Below are 25,575 nucleotides of genomic sequence, written 5' to 3' on the forward strand. Positions count from 1 at the left end.
AGTGAAAGCATAAGTGTTGGCTTTGTTTTTTTAAATTAATTATACAAAAAAACATAATAAGTTAAAAAGTTGTCTTAAGTTACTTTTAACAAGCAAGAAAAAGGATATAAGCACAAATACCCCACCAAAAGTCGTTTGTGTCGTAAAGTTGAAAAATAAAAGTAAAACAAAATCAATCTAAGCAATTCCCTTTTTTCTCGAGATTATCCTTTGTTAACATTTTTTCAACCATATTTTGAGAATTTTCAAGTGTTTTCCCTATGATTTTAGTTTTTTTTTCGCAATTTTTTTTCCAAATTTCGCATTAAATTTTCTTTTTTTTAATTATTTTTGCAAACTTTTGTGTATAGTAAGAAAATCTTTTAAAATATCCTTCACACCAATTAAGTATGCATATTACATCTCTGTTGTTATTTCCAGTGATTCCCGTTCGTGACTGTGTGTGAATGCGCTATCTGCTCTGACATTCCCCCTTTTTAAAATAATGTTTGTCATAAAACGTACGTTTCTTCAAAAACTTAACTGTAGAATGCATTTAAAATTTTTGAAAACTTCTTAATCCAAAAAAAAAAGTCGTCCAACATAATTTTATTGATTTTTTTATTACTCGTAAAATATTATAATACTTTTCCTAATGTATGACCGCAGCAAAGAATAAAACAAATTCCAATATTTCAACAGGTAAGTAAAAACTTGTAGTGGTTTTGTGTATAGTTTCAAAATCTTTGAAAACACAGTTTGATAAGCTTTGGCTTCCACGTCATATACGCATAAATTAAAGTGCAAGGACTTTCTAAATTCAAGGACAATTTTCCAGAAAAGGTAACCTTCCCTTAATTCCTCGAGCATGTGATGCAATATTCTTATTCTTAATGCATTATCTAATTGCAATACATTAAATGTTTGGTCTTGTTTAGTAGAGTAATTACACAAAAAGTTTGAATTGATTTAAATACATTTTAGTAAAACAAAATTATTTGTTTTTTAGAAGCACCGATGCCCGAAGTATTGACATTGTCAGGCATGGCTGAAGCCGAGCCAGATTTGTCAACCTTCGAAAATAAAACTGGCCTGGCTGAGGATATGAAGTTCCTAGCATCAATGCCAGAGCTTTGTGACGTCACGTTTCTGGTTGGTGATACCCGTGAGCCTGTTTGTGCAGTAAAGGTATTATATTATAAACAATCACATCCAGTTGCAGTTGCAAGCTTTTTTACATACATTTTTTTCAACAACGCAAGGCGGTTTTGGCATCTCGCTCAAGGGTATTCGCCAAAATGCTGTATTCCGCTCCCTCACCGCAGAGAAAACGTGAGACATCTACAAAAGAAAATAAGTTACGCTTATTTTTAAAAAGATCTTCGGAACCACTACTCAACTTGCAGAATGCGAATCAACAGGTAAGGATATAAAATGCAATATAGATTTCATTGTTGATTTTGAAAAATGTATGAATTCTGTAGTGGAATAATTTAACCAGATTTATTTGGAGTTTTTAAAACTGCCTTAAAATTTGCCGTCAAGCGTTTTATTTGCTAAGATATTGATAGGCTAAATCGTATTTTTTATTCGATGAAAATTCCAAACCAAAAAGATGACAAGTAATAACGAAGCTCTTGGTTTTGGCAACGCTGTAACTGAAAATATTTCTAGTTGATTTAATTAGAGTAGTTGGTACACAGAGCAGTGGTTGGGGAGACGTAGAGAATTTGAAACTAAATAAAACGTTTAATTAAACCTTTTATTAATTTTTCATTAAAAAATGTTACTGTGATAATATAAGGCTTGCAAAAATGATTTAAAAGTACTATGAAATAATTTTTAGGAGAATCAAGTTGTGTTCTTATATGCTGTTCATTTTCATCATTGTTTGCCATTTATGATGTAGAGTTATCAAAATTTACATCTTTGTGTCTGAAATATACAAACACTTGAAAATTTTTAATTAAATAAATTTACAATTGCGTCGTTTTTTTAAAATTAAATATTAATGGCACAGGGACATTATCGTAGGTTTTTGTAATTTTCAAAATGGTTGCGCTTATATAAAATCTTAGCTCCAAACGCTTAGTTTTTTTTTAATACTGCACGAAGAACCTTCAGACGAACACATTTAAGCACCCACTTCGTTCTTATTTCGGTATTCCAAAGTGAGTGCATTTAAAAAAGTGTAGAAACAATTCGTATTCCAAAAAATAATAATTTCAGCAAGTTTTCTTTAATGTACATAAAACAAGCATTTTTTAAGGAAACACCCATTTTTTATCCACCAATTTAGAGTATAACTGCAATTGTTTTTTATACTGTATTTTTATGCATATAATATAAATTTACATTTATTATATTTAAAAAAATTCGCTTATTATTAATTAATTTTTAATTATTATTATTAAATAATTTATTTAACTTATTAACCTGTATATATTTGTTGTATTGAAAATTATGTATGTTTCATGTTATATAGAGGAGTGTTTTCAGCCAACAGTTGGCACCAATTCCAGAGGTAATCGCAATAAAGCTTAATGCTAACTTTTTATAAGTTACTTATTGTTTATTAGTTGAATGATACATTTGTGTGGATATATATGTGGTATGCTTTGCTTATTACTATAATAGCACTCATTTCTTGCATTGTTATAAAAATTTATAATTTACTTACAAAAGATATCACATAGTACAAAATATTGAACTGGATAATATTAATAAACAATAATAAACTTTCCAATTTCGAGAACATATTGATTTGCGAAAGTGTACGAAATTACCTATTAATTTGTTTTCCAATAAAGTTGTGTTGATGTTGGGATTTTGCAATGACGCGTAGTTCAATAGTTGATAGGAACAGAACACTTTGTTTGCACCTTAACTTTCCCTTTGACACACAAATTAAATTATTTTACATGCCGCCTCAATTGATACATTTTGAATTCATTACGTGAACATTTATCTGTCCCCATACAAATTCATATAGAAATATTCATAGGATCATCATTTTGTGTTAGAAATAAAATACATCGTCAATAAATCCCATTAATCATTTTTGATATATTATATAGAATTATTTGATTCTCGTGCCGCAAGTTCCATGTATCATTTTTGATACGTACGTCTGTAAGTTCGCGACGTTTTTTCTTCGTCCATAGCTCGAGAACGAGTACAGATATCGGCTTCAAATAAATTTTGTTATACAGACAATTGTTAAGCAAATAACAGTCAAGCCAGAAACCGTGTTAATCGTAAGTATAGATTTATTGAACCGAACTTTTATAAAGAAGAATGTAAAGCATCAAAGAAAATGATAACTTAATTAGGGTTTGTCTCAACCAAAATTCAAATTAGTTCTTAAACAATTTCATTTTAAAATTCTTGTGTTTTACTTTATTTAAACATTTAGTAAAAATATCAGCTACGTTATCATTTGTTGGAATATAATTAATTAATATTTCATTACGTGAACATTTATCTTTTAAATAGTGATATTTTATAACTATGTGTTTACTGCGTTTATGTGTAACCGCATTTGTAGCGAAGAAACTAGCTCCCTGGTTGTTGCTGTATATTGTAGTTGGATCATCTGTTTGCGGCGTAAATCCCATTTCTTGGAGCAAGCTTCGCTGAAATATGACTTCCTCCGTTCCTTGGCACAATATAGCGATGTACTCCGCTTCCATTGTACTTAATGCAATAACGTTTTGTTTTTTGGATTCCCAACCGACTGGACCACTAGCAAAGTAAACAACGTACTTTTGATCAGTTACATCGGAACCCCAGTCAGCAACTCTATAACAAACCAAAACATTGTTATTAGAATAAGTTAAACAAACCTTTGCGTCGTCTCGTAAATAACGGAGAATGTGTTTAGCTGCCACAAAATGTTCCTGATGAGGATGTGAACTAAACTGTGATAGCTTCAGAACAACATGAGTGATATCAGGCCTAGATATAGTGGCCAAGTAATTAAGTGCACCCATAAGTGATTGATACTCCTTGGTTATTTTCACGTTACAATCTGCCTTCGTACACTTTTCCAACACAATTCCATATGCAAGAGGTGTGGATGCAGGTTTGCAGTTTGCCATTCCCCAGTGAGTCAGCAAATCTTTTATATATCGTTTCTGATGAATGGTTATATTTCCCTTTAGACCTTCTCTTTCTATTTCCAGTCCCAGATAAAGTTCGATTGGTGCACGATTAACAGCTTCTACGTGCATATTGAATTTTTCAATAATATCTTTCATTGTACTTTCTGATGAACACGCTACTATCAAATCATCGACGTATAATACGATTATATTTTATTCATTTTTATTTTGCAGGACATAGACACAAGTGTCTGTCTTACATCTTACAAAACTTACGGCTAATAATCCCTCGTTCATTTTAGTATTCCAGTCTCTCCCAGCTGGCTTGAGTCCGTACAAAGACTTTTTTAGTTTGCACACTTTTCCTGGATGAGTCTGGTCCACAAAAATACCTGGCTGTCGCATACACACCTTCTCTTCTAATTGTCCATTGAGGTAAGCAGCAGCAATATCAATGTGGATAATAAGAAGTTTATACTGCACAGCTAATACCAAAATTAGCCGTATTGTCGAATGTTGAACAACTGGTGCGTATATTTCGAAAAAAATCTTCATTGCGTTTCTGAAAACAACCTTGGGCTAACAAGCGTGCCTCATATTTTTAAACATCTCCATCTGCATTTCGCTTCGTTGCAAATACCCATTTACATCCGATGATATTTTTGTTGCTAGGCTTACAAACAAGATCACACGTTTTGTTAGCGACCAAAGAGTTATATTCTTCTCGCATGGCTTCTTTCCATTTCGCTGCATTTTTACCTTGTAAGGCTTTTCGAACAGTTATGGGATCAGGAATTACTGAAATAATTGTATTCACAACTTCTCGAGAGCTTGACGACGCTGAGACTTTTTTTGGTCTTCCGGGTTTTCCTGTTCGCAAAATTCTCGGTCTTCCTTCCCTTCTTGTTAACCACCTCTGCAATTGGTTCTTCTTCGCATATATCACTCTATTCTCCTTCAACAACGTCTCGCACATCAACGTTCTCGGCAGCAACACCATCCACAACAGCACCATCACCAGCCATTATCACTGTTTGGTTCTCGGAGCTTGCCACGAACCCCTTGAATACTTTCAGAGCATCGGACTTTCGCTTTAGGAAAAACGTGGTGGTGAATCTTGAGAAATCATCTTTGAAGGTGATAAAGTAGACTGAACCACTTTGCGATGAAATCCTCATGGGACCACATATGTCTGTGTGTATCACCTCAGAACAATGGAAGTAAATAATTAATTATAATTATTGAATGGTTTAGTACATATTTAACATAATCCACACGTAATACATGCAAAGTCATTTGTATTACAAACGCTTATACCCCGAAGAATATACCTCTGGGATAAATTATATAGATCGCTCATATTAAGTTGCCCGAACCGCTTATGGTTAAAGCAGCTTTCTGGGATGCAGTTAAAATCATTTGTTTTTCAGCCTTCACCTTCGCAAGTTATATTCCGCCCTGCAAGTAAGCTTTAAAAATAAGATTATTTTCTTTAGTTTTAACACAAGCTTTATTGTCGGTAAACTGTACAACAATTCCATTTCTTATTATTTTGCTCACGGATAAAATATTGGAATTAAGTTCGGGTACATATAAGACATATGCACATATGCGATGATCCACCGCTATCAAGAATCCACTGATTGATACTTTCATTCTTTATCTGAAAATGTGCACTGAGAACAACTGCATGCGTTTTTCTAGAGCTTTTATTTCGACATTCAGATTTAACATGCCCTCGCATGTCACAACTATAGCATTCGATGTTTCTTCTTCCTCGTTTTACGCTACTTTCCGACGTTTGTTGTCCAAATTTAGGATATTTGGTCTTTTGCTTAACTGCAAACAACTTTTCATTGGACTCGTTTTTATCCCAGCGACGATATTCCTCCTCCATGATTTTTATTTTTAGTTGACTCACCGAAGGCAGATCATCACGGCTTTCTATAGCAATAAAGAAGCTCTCCATTTCATCTAGGAAACTACACAGTAATAAAATGCTCAAGAGATTGTTAGGAATTTGAATCTCAATTTCATTTAAGGCATCTATTATGGAACAAAACTCATTTGTGCGCTATTTTAAATTGAAATCGTACCAACTGTTTAATTAACTTTACCTTTCGCTCTGGACCATTACCATTGTATGTTATATTTAATTTTTCACAAGCATCCTTAGATGTCTTACATCCTTTTATGTGTATCAACTCCGAAGGTTTTAGACACAACGACAGACCTCCTGATTGGTTTTTCAGCGAACTCCTCACCTGGACAGACCAAGATATAAAATTATCACCGCCGAGCTTGCATCAGCGATCCGGACATTTTGTTTCTTTTTCAATTAAATTAACTATCCGACAAAACGTACTTCTTAAAATATTGAACAAATTATTTTATTAAAATGTTTGGTATTTAGCTTGACAAATTCGACTTAGCAATATTTTATACTGTAAAAACGGCATGGACAGGGCCCATAACCATTATTAAGCAGAGCAAATAGCAGTCAAAAAAGGAGCAGTGTTCATCGTAAGTATAGATTTATTGAACCGAGTAAAGCATCAAAGAAAATGAAAATTTATTTAGGGTTGACAGTATACATTTTTCTAACAATAATAATGCAGAAAGATAAAGAAAATTGCGTGGGTGTTTTTTTTACCATAGCATTTTTAAAAAAAGGTGAAAATTTTGGTTAAACATAAATATCTATCGAACCATTGAGTCACCTCGAAAATTTAACAATTAAAAAGTTATTTTGTCTCCTAACCAATTTTGTACAACGAAAAATGACGTTTCTAACATCTGGTAAAATTTTGAGAAAATCAAGTTGATATTTTTTTTACAAAAAATAAAACCTAAAAAACAATGCTCAAAGTTGGTAAAAATTGAATTTCGACTCAAATAAATTTTCAAAATTTTGAGATTATGGCTTGAAACTAATTTTAACTTATAAGAAATATTGTTTTCAACATTCTGAACATTTTTGAGAAAAATCGAATTCTCAGTTTTCTTACCAAAAATAAAAACCTAAACAAAAAAACTAATAAAAAGTGGTAAAAATTGAATTTCCACCCAAAATAATTGTTGTCTATATTCAGTAAAAGTTTGAGAAAAATCGAATTAACAGTTTCCTTACAGAAAATAAAAACTTAAAAGAAAAAGAAAATTTAACCATAGTTGGTAAAAATTGATTTTCGACAAAATACCAACAGATTTTAACTTGTAAGAAATATTGTTTTCAACATTCTGACAAATTTTGAGAAAAATCGAATTGACATTTAAAAAAAAAATAAAAACCTAAACAAAAAAATTAATAAAAGGTGGTAAAAAATGTATTTCGACTTAAATAGCTTTTCAATAATTAAAAATATTGTCTTCAAACTTTTATATTTCACAGAAAGCATTGATTTTCGACTCAAATGTCTTTTCAGAACTTTGAGATATTAGCTTTAAACTACTTATATCTTTAATAAAATATTGCCGTCAACATTCAGTAAAATTTTGAGAAAAAATCAATTGAAATTTTTTTTTACAAAAAATAAAAATAAAAAAAAAATACTAAAACTTGGTCAAAATTTACTTTGTATACATATACCTTTACAAAAATTAAAAATGTTGTCTTCAAACTTTTTTTATTTGACAGAAAGTATTGTCAAATTTCGATATTCAACAGTCCGTTTGTTATATAAAAAAGAAATAAAATCTACAAAAAATAGTACGCGTATTTTGTTTGGTTCTTGATATTTCTCAATATAATTTTATTCATCCAATTTGTAAAAAATTAAGAAATGCTACTAAAATTGGTAAAAATTTGTTTTCGACTAAAAATCGATTAAAACTCACCTATTTCTTTATATGAAAAATATTGTTGGTAATTTTAAAATGTTGAAGAATAATTCAACTGACAAGTTTTTAAACCCAACATCTAGAAACTTTTACGCAAGACAAATTGACAGACGTTATGGGAAGTTATCATTGTGGGTCGCATCCCAGCCTCTTTTTCATTATCGAATATCACGCTTATTTAAGACAGTAGGATACATCCATCCTTTTGTCAAGCAATCGTTTCAGATTTGTTCAATTTAGCTTTAGTGACGTGTAATGGCAGATCGACTCATTTTTTGCGTAGTCGGTTTTTCATATCATTATAATAATTATCCACGATAACCATTCGGTACTCATCTCAAGGGGTTTCACATAATACTAACTAAACTAATAATCACTTATACGTCCCATGTATCATATTTGATACGCAAAATTAGTAAGCATGCGTTCATGTATATCAAAAATGACCACAAAGTTACAAAATGTTTTTAACAGTACTGGCCAATTTAGTATATATCCAACATATTCTATGTCGATGTCTATGTCTAACTTAATTTTTTTTTTAAAGTACCGGACGTATGAGCGTTTCTAAATATATTTACACGGGGACAGTGAAGACGAGTTCTGTTAATGTATCAAAAAATGATAAAGGCACGTAGGCGTAGGTGGCACGAGGAAAAAACTAATTGTGTGCATCAAATATGATAAATGGGACGTACTGTTGATGTTTTGAAATAATAATGGACCTATAGTTGGTTTTAAGTCATTTTGTATGGGGACAGTTAAGGTGTTAAATGTCAATTTACTTGACATATAATACGTATTTTGCATAAATATTATTTTTAAACTAAGATTTTTTTTTAAATTTTTCTGATGTACTTAGTACACAAGTCGACCAAAATTTGCATTTTTGCCTACTATCTACAATATTTTTTGGTTGCATGTTGTTTTTTAGCTTTCCTTTCAGACTAGAATTTAGTTTTTCATGTCACTTCTATTTTATATTTGTTTTTTTTTCGGATTTAAAACATACAACTATTATGTAATTCGTTCTTATTGTGTTTGTGTCAGGAACTTTTCATTTTATGTGCAAATAATTCTGATAACGATTATATTCATGTTTAAAGTTTTTACTGTAGATACCGAAATAACGCATAATCATAAAGTTTGCTAAATAAAATGTTGCCATTTTTTGTAACAGTTTATTTTGAAAATCCATCTGTACGTATTTTCAAAAAGACTTTGAGATATGAGGCTCATAAAGTGTAGGTATATATTATAATGATATAGCTCATATTCTAAAAAAAAACATGAACTAAATATCAATATCCTTATCAATGTATTTCACAATTCGAAGATATAAAATCATATTACTTATTAATGCAATAAATTCTCGATGTATGTACATATGTTTGCTGAACATCATATTATATGTGGAAACATCAATTAAAATTTGTATTTATTTTCAGTTAAAATAACAAAGAAGTACTAAAAAATAATTACAAATTAGGTTTTAAGTGAACAGAAAACTAACAATAGTTATTTGAAAGACTATTTTTACTTTTTGCCTTCTTTATAGCTTTATGTATCTTAATTTATAGTGCCAACTGCTTATTAAAAATCTTAAGTTCAATTGAATATTGACTTCAGTCAAACAAAGATGAAATGAGGTCAATTTTAGATGGTACAAAGTAAAAACAAATAACTTGCAGTCTATGTTGTGATAACTCAATAATATTTTAGTTCAGACGATAAAATGTTTGTCGTCTATTTTTAGAAATAAATCAAAAATCTTTAAACTATGTTCATTATCATTGAACTAAGTTCTTTCTGATATCAATACTTTTAAAGTATAGCGCAGCAACTGCAATAATTTTAATAAAAACAAGAAACTTAACTTTTTCTTAAACGACTAGATAATAATGGTTAATTTGAGCTTAATACTTTCCATAACGCTTTATTGAAATGTTTCGTTAACTTTGCAAGGGGTTATTAATTGTTTTTGTTGATCTTTAAGAAATACTTATAAGCTCACTTCGATGTTGTCATTTAACAGTTTCTGTGTCTGTTTTTAATATTTAGGAAAATAGAAATACTTTTCTCAGCTACTTAAGCCGTTAATGAATCAAAAAGTGTATACTGTTATTGTTTTGCTATGAATATTTGTTGCTTTTGTAAGTTGTTTCCTTAAAAGTATCGATAAACTATCAATAGCTACTTCAAAAAAAGCAAAATAAAATAAAAGAATCTTGATCTATCGCCATTTAAAGTTGACTTTGACGCCACACTTTGATTTAGCTGCACCTTGAAAATTATTAAAAAAAAAAACAAAAAGGATTAATCAATTTTGTTTCAAAATAACTTTCAGCCATCGGGCCAGCAACATCAAACTCTTATCATTGAAGAATTTGAACCCGATGTATTTCGTCAGTTAATCGAGTACATTCATACTGGATGTGTTACTCTGCAACCAAGAACTTTGCTAGGTTTGATATTAGAAAATACTACTGTCTACATTATTTGTCTTTAAAATTGTATTAATTCCCAATATTTCACAGGTGTTATGAACGCTGCTGATTATTATGGGTTGGAGGAGTTACGTAGAGCATGTGCTGGATTTGTGCAATGTTGTATAAATGTTGACACAGTCTGTGCACTTTTAGCATCCGCTGAGCGATATATCCAATATAAGTGTACCAAAACATTGGTTCAAAAAGTGCTCGAGTTCGTTGATGAACACGGCAATGAAGTTTTAAACTTGGGCAGCTTTACTCTCCTTCCTCAACATGTCGTCCGTTTGATATTGGCACGTGATGAACTTCGAGCTGATGAATTCACTAAGTTCCAAGCAGCCCTCATGTGGAGCAAGAAATATTTCGATAATAACCCGGTGAGACTTACCTTAAATTAATATATGTTCATAAACACGTAAAAATTATTGATAACTTTTTATATAACAGAATGTTGACATTAAGGAAATACTTGGTAATTTTCTTGAGTACATTCAATTTCACAAGATTCCTGCTAACGTGCTGATGCGGGAAATCCATCCTCTGGGACTCGTACCATATTCCATTATTATGAATGCTTTGGCTTATCAGGTATGTTATTCGAACCAACCGGATCGATTTTTTTTTCTATTTACTCGACATTTTGCGCTTAAAAAATACAAAACTAAATTTGAACGAAAACCAACAACAACAAACATCCTACGTCGATCCCCTGTGTCCCCCCGTTTCTGATTCTAATAATTGCAGGCAGACCCAGAAAGTGTCGATCCCGGCAAATTGTCTCCAAACTCTAGCCGAGTGAGAAGAGCCCGGCAAAATCAAGGCAGATCGATGTCAGTACAGAGCTCCTTAGATCCATACGGTTCCAATACAACTTTGAGCTCAAGCGGCAGCAGCGATCCGAACAGTGGCCCGCATAAAAATAACTAGCATAGGTTGAACGGTCCCTCCAACTCTTCTGCGTCCTCCTCACACCGTTCGAAAAATCATTTGCCAAAGATTCGCAAGGCCAAATCCCAGAGCTTCCGCACGAGACGCAGCCCATCAGAGCGACGTAGTCCCAACACTCTTCACGCTGGGACTTTGACCTTGAATACTAGCATCAAAAGAAGTCCCATTCTCCCACAACCTGATTCAAAGAGCCCAAGTAGTGTTTCACAGAAAACTCCAACAACATTATCCAGGCAAGGAACTTTACGTGCTTCCCATCGGCGCAAGAATAGTATGACTGGATCTTTAGTGCTTAGTCAAGGCCGTCGTAGTCCAGTGGGGCATGTTAATGATAGAAGTCCACAAGGCAGACGAAGTCCACTTCTCTTGTCCACTGACCGATTAAAGAGCCCCAATGATTTGCAATCTATTTCTTTTGATTCACGCAGTCCCGCCCGTAGTCCTACAACTACAACTGATCGAAGGAGCCCAACATTTAGTATTCATACTCAGGAAAGACGTAGTCCAATTGGGGCGCCGGGAGATAATTACAACAGGCGCAGTCCAACTTCAACGGTTCACGTCCAAGATAATATGAAGACTTTTGACGAAGCTATAACTCCTGAAGATGTAACGCGTGCAGCGTTTGGTTTAACTTCCTCAATCAAAAGGCCCTCTCTAGGTCTATTCACCCCCATTTATTTTGGAGAGAAAAGAAGCCCTATCACACCAATGCACATTCCTCCAATAACTGTTTCCAACCCAACGGAAACCTGCAAACTTGTGCAACGAACTGCAGAATCAAATGCCGCTGCTGCAGCAGAAGCGGCTCGGGAACACGAACGACAAAGAGAGAAGGATATAGAAAAGGACAAAAATAAAGAAACAACTGATAAAAAAGAAAAAACAAGCGTCATGAAGGAAATACTAGCTTTTGTACGGAAGCCATCAAAGCATATATCAACGCGAACACGTTTTGCCAATGCATTTACAAGAGCGGAGACGGGTTCTTCAAGTGGTCCTCTTATAAGACAGAGCACATTCTCTGCAAGCCCTGCGGCTTCGAGTACTGCCGCAAAGAGCGCTGTTGTCAAACAAATGTCCGAAGTTGGATTTGAACCGAAAATGTCTTTGAAACTGGCACACTACACAAAAATGTCGCTCAAACTACGTCGATCTGCCGCCAACGATGACAAGAAATCAGCAACATCAAAAGAAACAGCAAGAAAATCCAGTGGAGATTCAGCAACAGACAGCAGTGAAACAAAACTAGATCAGAAGGTATGTAAAACTGGATCTCCCATTCAAGCTGAGCCCTTCGAACTGGCCAATGTTTATTTTGAAAAGGTAGGTGAATCGTATATTAGGCACGAACAAATAAAAAAAGGAACATCTGAAGATTGTATTGGCAATCAAGAAGATATTAGTGAAAAATTCATGGAAGAAGTCGCCAAATCACTTAAAGTAGTGACTTTGTCAAATGACGGTACACAGCCCCCTCGTCGTTCCGAAAGTAGAGAACCAATGGAGCCTCGTATTAGTGAGGAACAAGAAGACTCAAATGACATAAACATGGAAGAATTTAGGGTAGAGATAGAACAGCACCTTAAAGTATACTCTGGTGAGCCTATATATGTTAATTTGCAAGAACTTAAGCGTGAGTCTGATGCAACAGCAGCTGCTTCTGAAATTGTTGCAAGACTCCAAGAAGATAAAATTAATAATATAACCACTGGAGCATCGATTGACGATGACTTAGTTATTCCGGGTCCCTTACCACTCCAGTTGCCTACAATTGAGTTTGAGCCACCTTCAAGGCGATCATCTTTTGATCCTCCAAGATCTCCATTTCTTGAAAATCTTCGAAGCCCCAGCGGTGATACAGATACTGATCTCATTCACTTGCATCGACTTGATTCAGGTGGAGACAGTTTTGAAATGGTGCACGGAGACCGTAACCGTGAGTCAAGTTTTGAAGAAAGATATTCCTCAAGGGACACAAGCTTTGATATATCCCGCTATCAGTCCACTAGCTATGAAGATCAAACTTCAAGTTTTGAAATTGTTGACATTGATGGTAAGGTTATTGATGAGAAAAAATCGAACAATGATCTTCGTAAGTCATCCATTGAGTTGGTTGATGCTGATACCTTTCAACGAACCGGTTCATCCGGTCGCAAATCCTCTCTTGAAACTCATTTTGATTATGTCCCTTCTGACCATACACCAGTTCGATCCCCACATTTTCCCATGACCAAGAAGCATAGAATAGATTATTCCCGGTCAAGGGAACTTCATGTGTCACCTATAGGGGGATTTTCACGAGCTCGCAGCCCTCTATCCAATCAGACATCATCAAACTATAGCTCTCGTGACAGTTACGATTCTAGTTCCTCCTATCCTCACCCTCATGACCCCCGATCGCCATACGCCGATCCCTCAAAACAACACTTTCCATTGACAATCAAAGCAACAAAAGAGGAGGAAGGCAAAACGTTCCTGTGCACAGATAAGAGATGTGCTTCCATATTTGAACCAAGGCCCTCGACAATTGTAACAGCACCCAGTCCTATAACAGCAGTTCCAGCAAGTCAATCAATAGGGTGTGGAGGCTTTTCGAGTGGTAGTGAATTTGAACCGCCTTCACCAAGACGTGCTGCCAGCGCGTCTCCTAAACATACTTTTACATTTAGAATAGTTCTTAAGAAAGTCGATAGCTCTCCTGAAGCTCTTTGTCCTGAGAGAGGAAGAGGGAGGACTTTAGATAGGTATAGGCGGTGTGAAAGTCGTAGAAAACGTCTTTCCGATGCAGGGAAGAGCTTTTAAAAAGTTGCTAGCTATGGCATATAATTATCATTCCCTTTCTGTGTCAAGCATACGTATCTACAGAATTCAACACAATTTATTCTTTATTTTATTTTACCATGCATATAAATACAAAATATATTTTATTCTTAAGCTTCCTATGAGCTAAGAATAAATAATGGGAATCGCAAAATGAGTTGAATAACTAATGTTGAAATATCTATTTTTTGAACAAACGTCATTCTAAGTTTTAATTCATCTTCATGGGTTTTTAGTTTTTTCTCGAATTCTTAGAAATTGATTGTTTTCTAGAAACGTCGTGTTTAACATGGAATTGGAATAATAGGATAAACAGGTTTCTTCAATATTTTTACATGTATATTTGTTGTGTGCATGTAATAAGTGTGTCTTTTTCCAGGTATCTAGATATTTGAAAATGTTTTAAATTCTAAATGTACAGTTTTAGCTGTGTAAACCAAGTTGTTATTTATTATAACTGTCCGGTTTTTCGGACTAGTTAATGTTCTAACAAAAGTATTTCTTTATGGTCTATGTAATTTAAGAACACTCTCATTTTGGGGAGTCGTATAGCTACATATTTAGATTTTAATACGAAATTATCTAATGCGAAATTTACCTACCTATAGTATAGTTTTTGTGATTAATATTTATTTATAAAGTATTTATTATACATTTTATACCTACATATAATTAAATCTTAGCTCAATGTCCTGCCTTTCTCTTTAATATATTTTAATAATTGCAACTAGAACTAATCGTTGAACTTTTCCTATAACCTATAACATAAATAAATTTCTAGCGGAAATGTTAAGTTTTTTTAGTCCTTGACCTCTTCCTTATTACTTTACATGTAGCTTCTGTTGTAGAGCTGTAAACTTTTTCCATTTTCACAGTGCTACGTACTACAGCTTCTAAAACAAATTCAAGGAGGGAACCTCCTTTTTAACAACATATATAACATCTAAAAGTATAGCATAACTACGATATATCAATAACTGTTTTTTTTTTTTTAATAAATTTCCTTCAAAAATAAAATACATTTATAAGAAACCAGTATTTATGTTAACTTTTTTAATGTATTTAAATTAATTTCAATTAAAATATAAAAGCACCGAAACTTTATTTGCAAAAATATCTGTTTTTCAAATATTGCACTCAATCAATAACATAATATCCCTTAATAAAATTAGATTGAAACATCTCCATACATAAAAACTAGCGTCTCAATTGTTCGCCAACACAAAAAATGTTGTGCATTGCACATACTCACCTTAGACTTCAATTTTTAATACTTGAAGGTACTGCTCAATAAAATGAAGTATACAACTGGATCGCACGAGTTTGCTCCTGTATCTAAAGACTCTGTTTACAAATTTACCTTTAAAAAAGTTTGTTCGAATTTCAACATGTTTTTATTTTTTAAAAAGAAGCCAAGTTAAGAAAAAAAAATTGAGAAAATTAACCACAAATCTATCGGTTCGTTTTTGAATATGTTCGAATTTTCTATTTTTGAACAACAGTTGTTAATTTTAATCTTAAAAAAGTGAAAAGAATCTCTAACGCAAATCTACTATAAACCTTGATTTCCAAGCTTTAACTAAATCGACCTAACGGTATTAGTTGTAGGGGCGAAGACAGACAGAGGGACTTTCTTCGACTTCTCTTCCATCGTAATATCATGTTTGATTTAAATCTCGAGTTCCAAATTATTAACGAATGCAATACTTGTCTTAAAGTCGCAAGCAAAAAATTGTATACAGGTATTTACAAAAAAGTTGCACAGTGAGTCAAAACAAAATCTCGGTAATAGGTTTTGTTTTTAGACATAGGAAATACCAGCTGAGAGATTATTTTATTGGATAGTGACCGTTTCAAGGCCGATTGAAATCAGATACATTGGCCCATTGAACCGTTACACATTGATTTAAGCATAAAATGGAAGGTATTTTCTACATAAGTTCACAAAGGTAAATAATATCATGTTTTATTATTTACAAGGGCCCTACTATGTTACTCGATTTTACTTTTGATTCTATTCGAAACTCATTTCCGATTCTACTTTCAAATCGTACTACGTATGAAAGTAGTATCGGATACCGGTTATATCGATTTTTTATCAAAAAATCTTCTACTTTCGAACGAGTATCGAGTTGTTTGACAGTTTTAAAAAATAATAATGAAACATACAATTTTTGGACAAGAATAATTATTACAAAAATTGGAATTTGGTTTAATTGGCAAATTGAACAATATTTACTTTTGTTTTAGTTTTTTTAAGAACTATCGTTTTTCTAAAGACGGATTTTCTTACTTAACACCATATCATCCGATATGACTAATAGCAGAAGACTAATCATTAAGTTATCAACAGCATTGAAGTTTCGGTGGTGACAAGAACGCTGGACTTGCACAGCAAAAATACTTGCCTAAGTTTTCACTTCAATCGAAAGAGTCATGTGCCCGCCAATGATTAATTTTGAAATGAATGAGGAAGAGAAACGGAAGTCCAAACGCTATTTTTGGTAAAAATCCCGATTTTTTAGGGTGGTAGATGGAACTCAAATTCAACTGATTCGCCCGGCTGTGAGTGAGCAAATTTGACGCTTTGACAGACAAAACTTCGCTCGCAAACACATTTGATGTAGAGTGATTATTTTCGATTTTGCCTCGTTTTGAATTCAACTTTCGAGTTACGTAGTTCCTCGTTTATTCAAAAGTTCATAGAATATAGTTGGCACTACTAGAACTATTCGAACTCGTTGGTTCGAAAGTAGTAAAATAGATACACAATTTTTCGAATTCGACTAATTTCATTGTAGAATCGAGTTACATAGTAGGGCCCAGGATTACCTTAAGTAACGGTTTTGAAAGTTTCTATTGTTCTTTGATTTGTACCTTTTTTATATTTTCAAACTTAAATGAACGAAAAATTAAAATAAATGAGAGATGTGTGCAAGTTTCGTACCATTATTTGGTAAATTTGCAAATTCGAGTTTTCAACAATTTTGGTTTGGATTTTGCTTTTTTTTGGAATTTTCAATTCTTGGAATTTAAGTTATAATGATTTCGTAGCATGAATTAAAATCAGTTCATCTTGAGAATAATAAATCAAAAAAATATCATTTTAGAATGAAAAATAGCTTACGACATATTTACAATTTTCACAAGGTGTAAATTTCTTTCAAAGTAAGTCCAACGCAGAACAGTAGCCATCATCAATAAAAAATCAAACTTAAATATGTATGCTATGATCGATATCAATTATCATCGATAACTAACCAACAAAAGCTGCATAGTCAAGTTCAGTCTTAAAGCTAAAATACGATTGTAAGATCTTCTAAATCTGCAAAAACTTGCCTACAATGTCCTATTATCTTGTAGTTTTACCACAAATTGTGAGAAAATTTGTCTTGAAGTTAATTGTTGTTATATCATTGGTGATCAATGGTTGCCTGATGTTTGTGACGTGGAAAATATTATTAAATTCATAAGTGACGGTTGAAGTTTTTCAATTTATGAAAACGATTCAAATAATAAAAACCACAAATAAAGGCTTCTGATAAAAAAGTGATTCAAATCATGTAAAAGCACAATCCAGTTGTTTTCGTAACATTTTAACACTTCGAATAAATAGCTGTTCCTTTTTTCAACGCAAACTGTTATATTAATTTTTTGTTTTATATGACTGTTGTTGTACGTATCCCAAATTCTTCCAGTTACGTCAAAACTATCTTATTTGCATACTTTTAAAAATAATAATATAATAATAAAAATCTTTAGTTCTTTTCTCATATGAACAATAAATGAAATTCTTGACAAATATGAATCTTTTAAAGTTAATAAAAAGTATTATACAAAGTGGATTACATAATTACCAAGAAAAAAATTACATTTTCATTTAACTTCTTCTTCTACTGAAGTCCCATACATTTATCATAATAAAACATATCTTCAAATTCGAAAAGCTGAAATCGTTAGTCTAGTTATGCATTTTTTTTTATATAACTTCGCAATAACACATTGATGTGATTAATTTGAAAGACAAAACTCTTTACTTGAATAAACATTTTGTGGAGTTATTTAAATTTTATTTATTTCATTTGGTAGTTAATCTACTCAGTGGTATAATTAAACTTTGTATAATACATTTATCCCTAACAATGTGATACTTTAGATAGTTTATTTTATATACTTTAAATAAATGCTCGTTAAATAGCTTTCTTCTTATGCAAAACTTTTAACCACAAGGTATTCTTACTAATATCTCCTAGTTTAATATATAGAATTATTATTTTACAAACACTTTTAAAGGTTTTCCATTAATTTTAGAAAATAAAAGTATCATCATTTGGCAAAGTGACTTCATGAATTTTTTTTAACTTGAATACCGTTTCCTTGACTGTTTCGATACATGAATTTAAATTTACAAAAAAATGTAAAAAAATTAAATTCCGCAAAACAAAAAAATAAATCCATAGCATTAATACAATAATTTGTTTCATAACAAAAAGGTAAGAGACGTAGTTAATTATAAATAACAAATAAATTAACACAAATCTGCCTTTAAATGAGTTAAATGTTTTGTATAAAATTGCTTTTAATGGCAATACTTTTATAGATGTGAATGTGCTGGATTTTAGATTAACAATGTAACTATATTATTAAATATTAATATTGTATTGAATGTGATTGTTTTAAGCTTTTCATTAATTGAATGTATTTAATTTTCTGTTTACGTATATTTCTGCAATAATAAATAAAATAATACATAAAATTAATATATTTAAAAAAATTATATTATTTTGAATTTTTAAGAAAATAATTCATATTATTATACATACATTAAATACATGAAAACACATACAAATATTTTTTATTAAAAAAGCTGGATTAGGGGCCGTGGTAATATTTATACCGTTAGTAATGAACCATAAACTAATCGAATATAAGTATTTTTATTAAATTAACATTATTTTACTAACAAAACAAACAAAAATTAAATTTAAGATAACCAAATTAAAATGGCTCAGATAAATTGTATATTATGTAAAATCATAATTGTAATTACTTACTTAAATAAGTAAAACAAAATTGTTTGTTTTTGAAATTCTAACTAAACTATGTCTTAAAATATTATAGAAAGGTAAAAGAAATTAATTTTTGCATGCAATTTTGTTTTTAATGTTAAATTTTTCAACAGGGCAATCTTAAACTATCATAAACAAGTAAAAGAGTAAGGGAATGAAGTTTTCCAATTGTCCAAACAATTCCTTATTTAGCTATTTAAATATTAAATAGAAACACAACAAATTAATTCCTTCTACAAACATTAAACAAATACATTTTACTTAAGAAATATTTATATAAAGAAAATAAATGGATGATTTAAACAAAGTATTTTACATTTAATGCACAGTGAAGTTTACTTAAAAACTTACTTTTTTATAAATTAAAAAACTTTTTAGTAATTTTTTTTTCTTTGATAAAAGTTATTGAAACTAATAGACTAAAACACATTATTTATCATTATTACCTTGTACCTAAATTATAAAGCAAGTGTTTAGTTAATGATTGACAGAAAAAAGGAAAGTCGTTTGCATGCATTTTTAGGATTTGAAGATCATGATCACATACCTTGTACAAATTTCGCCTTACAGACGAATCCAAACAATTTGTTTTATAAATTATAGCGAGGTTAAAAAAAAGTAATAATACTTTTTGAATTGATTTTGACGTAGGCAATTTTTAATTATTAAATATGTATTGATAATTTAAAATCAGAGTCTCTATTCTAAATTGTTCTGAGCTCGTTAAGACAAACATATTGTATTAGCTTAATTAAGCAGACGGCCGGCCTTAAGTTAAAATAACAAGAAAATACATCAACTTTATTCTAGTTTTTCAATTTGTTTTGGTTAACTATATCAGCTACCGGTTTTTGAAGTAAATGCTTTTGGAATATTTGAACATATTTCTCACTTTATTATTCCCTCAATCTCAATACCAACGTACTATTTTCGTAAGACGAATCTTAAATCATAATAGAGAATGAATTGAATAAAACTTCGCAGAATTTATACAGGCTTTCTGCTTTTCAAATAAGCCACTCAAGTGCTATGATCTCCCTTTATATATTATTGACATGGACTAATCGTAATATTTAAAAAAAAATTGTTGTAGTATAGGTATAGGTTAGGTTAGGTTGAGGGGCTGGCAGTTGATGTCTTTATTGTCACACTTAGATCAATAAGATCCATCAAGCTAATAAGAAAAACCTATGTGTTCAGTTAGTCAAGCCATTTAGAGGCGTTGACGAAGTTCAGAATGTTAGTACCTGGCGTACTAGAGAGTTCTTCTAAACCCCCGAAGAAATAGTTGCCAAGCAGTTTCTTCCTTTGATGTGAGAGCTCGGGACAGTGACACAGAAAGTGTGGAGTGTCTTCATGCACATCCTCGTCATCGCATCCTGTGCATAGATCATCTAAACCGATTCTCATCAGTCAGGCCAGATCTTTCTTGTAGTGCCGCAGGTGTCAAGAAGGTTTCACCTCTCATCGGCCTTGATAGTTATTCTTTTTAAAATTTTCTGTTTTAAATAACAGATAGGGGTGCTAACTAGCTGAGCTTGGCTTACGTCAAGCATTGACCCTAATCTTGCTACTTCGTCGGCTCTCTCGTTGCCTAGTATATCGGTGTGGCCTGGGACCCAGCAGAGTCTAATGTAATGCTGTGCTCCAAGAACCTTAAGCTCTTCGTGGCAGCATAAAACAAGCTTTGATTTTACCTCAGTTGCAGTAATCGCTTTTATTGCCGTTTGGCTATCAATGCAAAAGGTGGTATCGCCATCATTGATACCTTTTTAGCAGCTGCTGTCACTACCAGTACCTCCGCTTGTAGTTTGGAAGCCTAACCGAGGAGGTTAACTTGAGAGATTCAGAATAGAAGCCTGCCCCTACACCAGTGTCCATTTTAGAGCCATCAGTATAGATAGCTATTGACGACTCACTGAAGTATGGTATATTATTCTACCCATTCCTCTCTACTTGGGATGGCAGCGTGAAATGATTAATGAAAATCAAGTTCGGGTATTTTATAGTCTGTTGTAGTACCCATAACTTTATGAAGGATCCATAACTTTATGAAGGATCTGGGCATGCCCTATGGAACTGTTTACACAGAATTTAGTTTGACTAAGTCTCAGGGCATTTTTGGCCGCAGATTCTTCAACAAGGAGGTCTAGGGGATAGATTGAGTATAACTTCCAGTCCCGCTGGTGGAGTGGATCTCATTGCTTCCGTAATGGTAGTGCACGCAAGTCTTTGAGTTTTTGTCAAAGTTTTCAGGTTCGTGCTCTTTTCTAAAGCTTTCCACCATACCAAATTACCATAGGATAGTATTGGTCTAATTAGTGCCGAATACATCCATCTCATAATTTTAGGGTTTGGTCCCTAGGTTTTCCCGAAAATTCTTTTGCAGGAGTAAAAGGCAATCGATGTCTTTTTGAATTTATCTTTGGTGTTCAGGCCCCAGTTTAGTCTTTTATCTAAGATCACACCAAGATACTTTGCGTGATCAGAGATTTTAAGAGGGCAGCCTTCAATTGAAGGTATTTTAAAATCAGGTATTTTGCGCTTGTTAGTAAATAGCACTAGTTCTGTTTAAGTCAGCCCATTTGCTTACCAACGAGAGGGCGTATTCGGTGTTTGTAAAACTGATAGTGGGTAGGAACTTGCCAGTAGTAAGTGATGCAAGATCATCAGCTTAGGCTATTATCCTTACTCCACTTGATTTCAATTTATAGAGTATGCCGTTCATGGCAAGAACCCAAAGTAGGGGTGAGAGAACTCCACCCTGCGGAGTGCCCCTGGATGTGGTTATTCTCACTCAGAGTTAATTTGTCTCTTTCTGGGCATACACATTATCCACTCTGTTATTGCCTTTTCAACTTTGTGGTGGTCCAAGGCTGCTTCACTGTTTCGTTCTTCACGTTATTGAAGGCTCCCTTAGTATCCAAGAACGTTGCAAGGGTGTATTTCTTGTCATTCAGTGATTTTTCTATGACGCTGACACCGCTGTGCAATGCTGTTTAAACGCTTTTTTCTTTGATGTAGGCATGTTGAAACCTACACCACCACCATTCCTTCACGATCTAAATAGTTATTTCTTTTTTTTAATTTACGATGGCAAGAAATATGTGTGTTTTATTTTCATAGTTTTTCTTTGCTATTTCTCATTTCTTATTGTAAATTTTTTGTTGATAGCCAAAGATACTAGCTGCTTATTGTTGCTAGCAATGTGTTTTAATTTACAAAAAAAACATACACACTTAAAATTATACAAACATATAAGTTTTTGAATTACGTAGTTCAGAGCGAATTATTATTAAAATTGAAAATATATTTCCTTATAGTTACAATTTGTCAGATTATGTTTTTATAGCTGTTACAAACATAATAAGACAATCAACAAAGTAACTATGTAAGGATTGTATTATTTTGACAAGTCTAATGAAACATTATATCTCTTGATTTTATTTTCAGAAAATGTTCTGTTTTCAAGACCAGAATTTAGAAAAACTCTTATATTCCTTACTAACGATTATACCATCAGGTGTTTTTAAGCAAACCTATAATCTTTTGTAAAATATCTTTATATAGAACTTCAGATATCTCAAAAATGATTGTATCCTGAAATAAAACAAAATCTCAATTTAAACTATCTGAAACAAAATTAAAACTACTTAAAAATTTATTTTTACGTGAAGGTATAATATAAAGTAAAAGTTTGTTTATTCCATATTATACTATAAAGGAACCATTTAATTAAAGACAAAGTATGTTTTATAATCAAAGAAACATCAAAATTGGACATTCCATACGAAAACGTCTAACATTCCTTTACATTTCTGTATCAGTATTTTTGTTTTAAACTATGTGGAAAATATCCTTAGGTCACAAAGAATGTAGTTCAGCTCGATTTAATTTTTCCCTATTCTACCTATCATCCCTTGATAAATTTTAAAACCATAATTTGTAATCTTTAATGTTTTAGACATCTTTACTTTGCGGTAATCAAAAAACCCCAAAATAATTATATGCATTTAAGAAAAGGTTTTCGACATCAGTTAAAATTTTAACCAAAATCAAAGTGAATTTATAAATTCCTATTAATATTTTTCTTATAAATAATAAAAATCTCAAAAAATTAACAACAAAATTGCAAAGTTTTATTTTCTACTCGAATATCTCGAGAATAAATGAAGGTTTTGACTTTTTATTTTATTATTTGCAATATATTTTTCTTAATGTAAAGTAAATATCTTTTTCTTTAAAAAAATCCAACGGCATTTCTTTGTGAGAAATAGAAACCTTCAAATATTGATAATAAAAATAGTAGCAATTAATTTTGTACTAGAATATCTCGGGAACGAAAACAGATATTGAAATTAAACTTATTTGTATGCAAATATTGTTAAGTTTTAGTAATTTTTTGTTTAGAAAAAATCGAAATTACAATTTCTTTTTACAAAAACGAAAACCAACAAAAACTGATAAAAAGTTGTGTTCGACCTAAGTTTCTTGAGAACAAAAGTATTGAGTTCAAACTTTTACAAAAAACCAGGGCCGGATTGAGGGGAGGGCAAGCCTTCACAAACGGGGGGCCCCCACAATAGGCAGTTAGTGAAATATCAAAATCTAAAATGGCCCCGATAAGAAGCACTTCCTATTCACTACCCATCTTGAGGGAGTACCCCAATAGCTTAATGGATGAGTTAGGTGATACTTGCCTGCAACCTCGGAGGAGTTTGTGGTCTCGAAAATGACATCGGTCTTTTACCTGCTAATATAACAAATTATATAATCGAATATTGGACGAAAAAAGGTTCCACAGCACCTCAAAATTGCGATGTATGTGTATCCGGATGATTTAGAGCCTAGTCTTGGTAATGAGTTGGTTCAATTTGTGTCTTTGATTGACTCATACAAAAAGGAAAAGGACTTTGAAAAAGATCAATCACTGGAACTATTTTACTTCCAAATTCTCGAAAATAAAAATTTCATAGCTACATTCTAAATTGCATTAAGCTAAAGGAATCTAGGTACTTGGTTTCACAATAAATTATTTATTGAAAAATTCGAGTGAAAAAGAATGGTTAACTCTATTTTAAAAATAATTTGGGATGTACAGGCTTCCGCTCCTTTATTGCCCCGAGGCTTCTGGAGCTTTAAATCCGGCCCTGACAAAAACTGTTGTTGTAAATATTTTATAAAACTTTTTGAAATATCGATAAACCAATGTTAATGAGCTTCAGCTTCATTTTAAATATTTTTGGACAAAACAATGATTGCTCATTATCTTTGAAATGACACCTCAAACGTTTAGATATCTTTAACATTAAAGATTTAATAAAAAAAACTAAAAAAAATTAAATGGCGCATCCAAATATTAAATCTAGCTGGATAAAAAATTTATAGATGATTTACACAAATTTTGGAAAAATCAAAATGTTGTGGCTTTTTCGATTAGACCTTTTTAAATAGAATGACCCAAAAGCCTTAACTGCTGGATAAAGTTTATATACGCTTATTCTGTGCGTGTTCGTCAAAATTGACAATCCCCAACAATTTATTTAATTTTATGTTATCGGCTAGTGCATATCGTGCAATAACTAATGTTTCTGAGTTTTCTATAGTAAAATAGATCTGAAAAACAAATTTTGGTGGTCAGTATCGTAAAGCTATTAAGTTTTTTAGGTTTTATTTTATTTTTTCCTTCTTTAAAGGTCTTGTCTCTCTTGGTTTTGTATTTAAAATAAAAATCACTCACAATCATGAATTGAATTTGAAACTTCAAAAAAGAATTATCTTAATACTTATATTTACAAGGAATTGAGAATCAATAATTATGGTAAAGAAAATGTTAAAAAATTAAAAATATATGTAGTAATAAATGATCAGGTAAAAAGGGTCTTATCATACAAAAAGTACCTATAGTGAAAAGATAAATATTTTCAAAGTTTTGTGTAACGATTTTATTCTTTAGGTTACGGAAATGTGTTTTTCAATCAATTTAAATTAAATATGAAAATTTGACTTTATATATTACAAAAAAAAAAACAAAGTTAAATATTGATGTATTTTTAAAACCAAATCAATAATTTTTCATCAGAAATATAAAAAAATAATAATTGTTCAAAAACAAAAAAAAACAACATACAAACATGTCAAATACATTTGTTATTTAAATAAGCAAAAAACATAGTTACGAAAAAGACAAAAATATATATCAATGTTGAATAAATGTTTTTATGAATGATAGATGATTAGAATTTTGAATGTGAGGTTAAAAAATGTTTTTATTGTAATTAAATTTTATGAAATAAAATGTGGTATGCACTGAAAATGCAA

The 25,575-nt window shown here is 31.7% G+C and overlaps 1 protein-coding gene across 4 annotated transcripts; it reads left to right on the top strand.

The window, feature by feature from the left end:
* On the top strand, nt 1–25,575 carry LOC129949373 (serine-enriched protein). Of its 4 annotated transcripts, XM_056060797.1 has the most exons (10): nt 1–161; nt 421–681; nt 989–1,167; nt 1,242–1,400; nt 2,465–2,503; nt 10,270–10,387; nt 10,460–10,791; nt 10,862–11,002; nt 11,159–11,208; nt 11,377–25,575. In XM_056060797.1, exons 2-10 carry the CDS (start codon nt 639–641, stop codon nt 14,165–14,167), a joined length of 3,852 nt encoding a protein of 1,283 aa, XP_055916772.1. In that variant the 5' UTR covers nt 1–161; nt 421–638; the 3' UTR covers nt 14,168–25,575. The 4 variants fall into 4 exon arrangements, with proteins under 4 accessions (XP_055916772.1, XP_055916768.1, XP_055916771.1 ...); XM_056060793.1 differs by lacking the exon at nt 2,465–2,503 and having other exon boundaries at nt 11,159–11,475; XM_056060796.1 differs by lacking the exons at nt 2,465–2,503; nt 11,377–25,575 and having other exon boundaries at nt 11,163–11,339.

Source organism: Eupeodes corollae, chromosome 3 (genome assembly GCF_945859685.1).
Source record: "Eupeodes corollae chromosome 3, idEupCoro1.1, whole genome shotgun sequence".
NCBI classification, from domain to species: Eukaryota; Metazoa; Arthropoda; class Insecta; order Diptera; family Syrphidae; genus Eupeodes; species Eupeodes corollae.

What these genes read in the sequence shown, in the direction of transcription:
- LOC129949373 (XM_056060797.1), top strand. Translation starts at nt 639, where the DNA reads ATGACCGCAGCAAAGAATAAAACAAATTCCAATATTTCAACAG. An exon ending in GCAACCAAGAACTTTGCTAG is followed by an intron (nt 10,388 to 10,459) that starts GTTTGATATTAG and finishes AATATTTCACAG; the next exon opens with GTGTTATGAACGCTGCTGAT. An exon ending in TTGTCTCCAAACTCTAGCCG is followed by an intron (nt 11,209 to 11,376) that starts AGTGAGAAGAGC and finishes CTCTTCTGCGTC; the next exon opens with CTCCTCACACCGTTCGAAAA.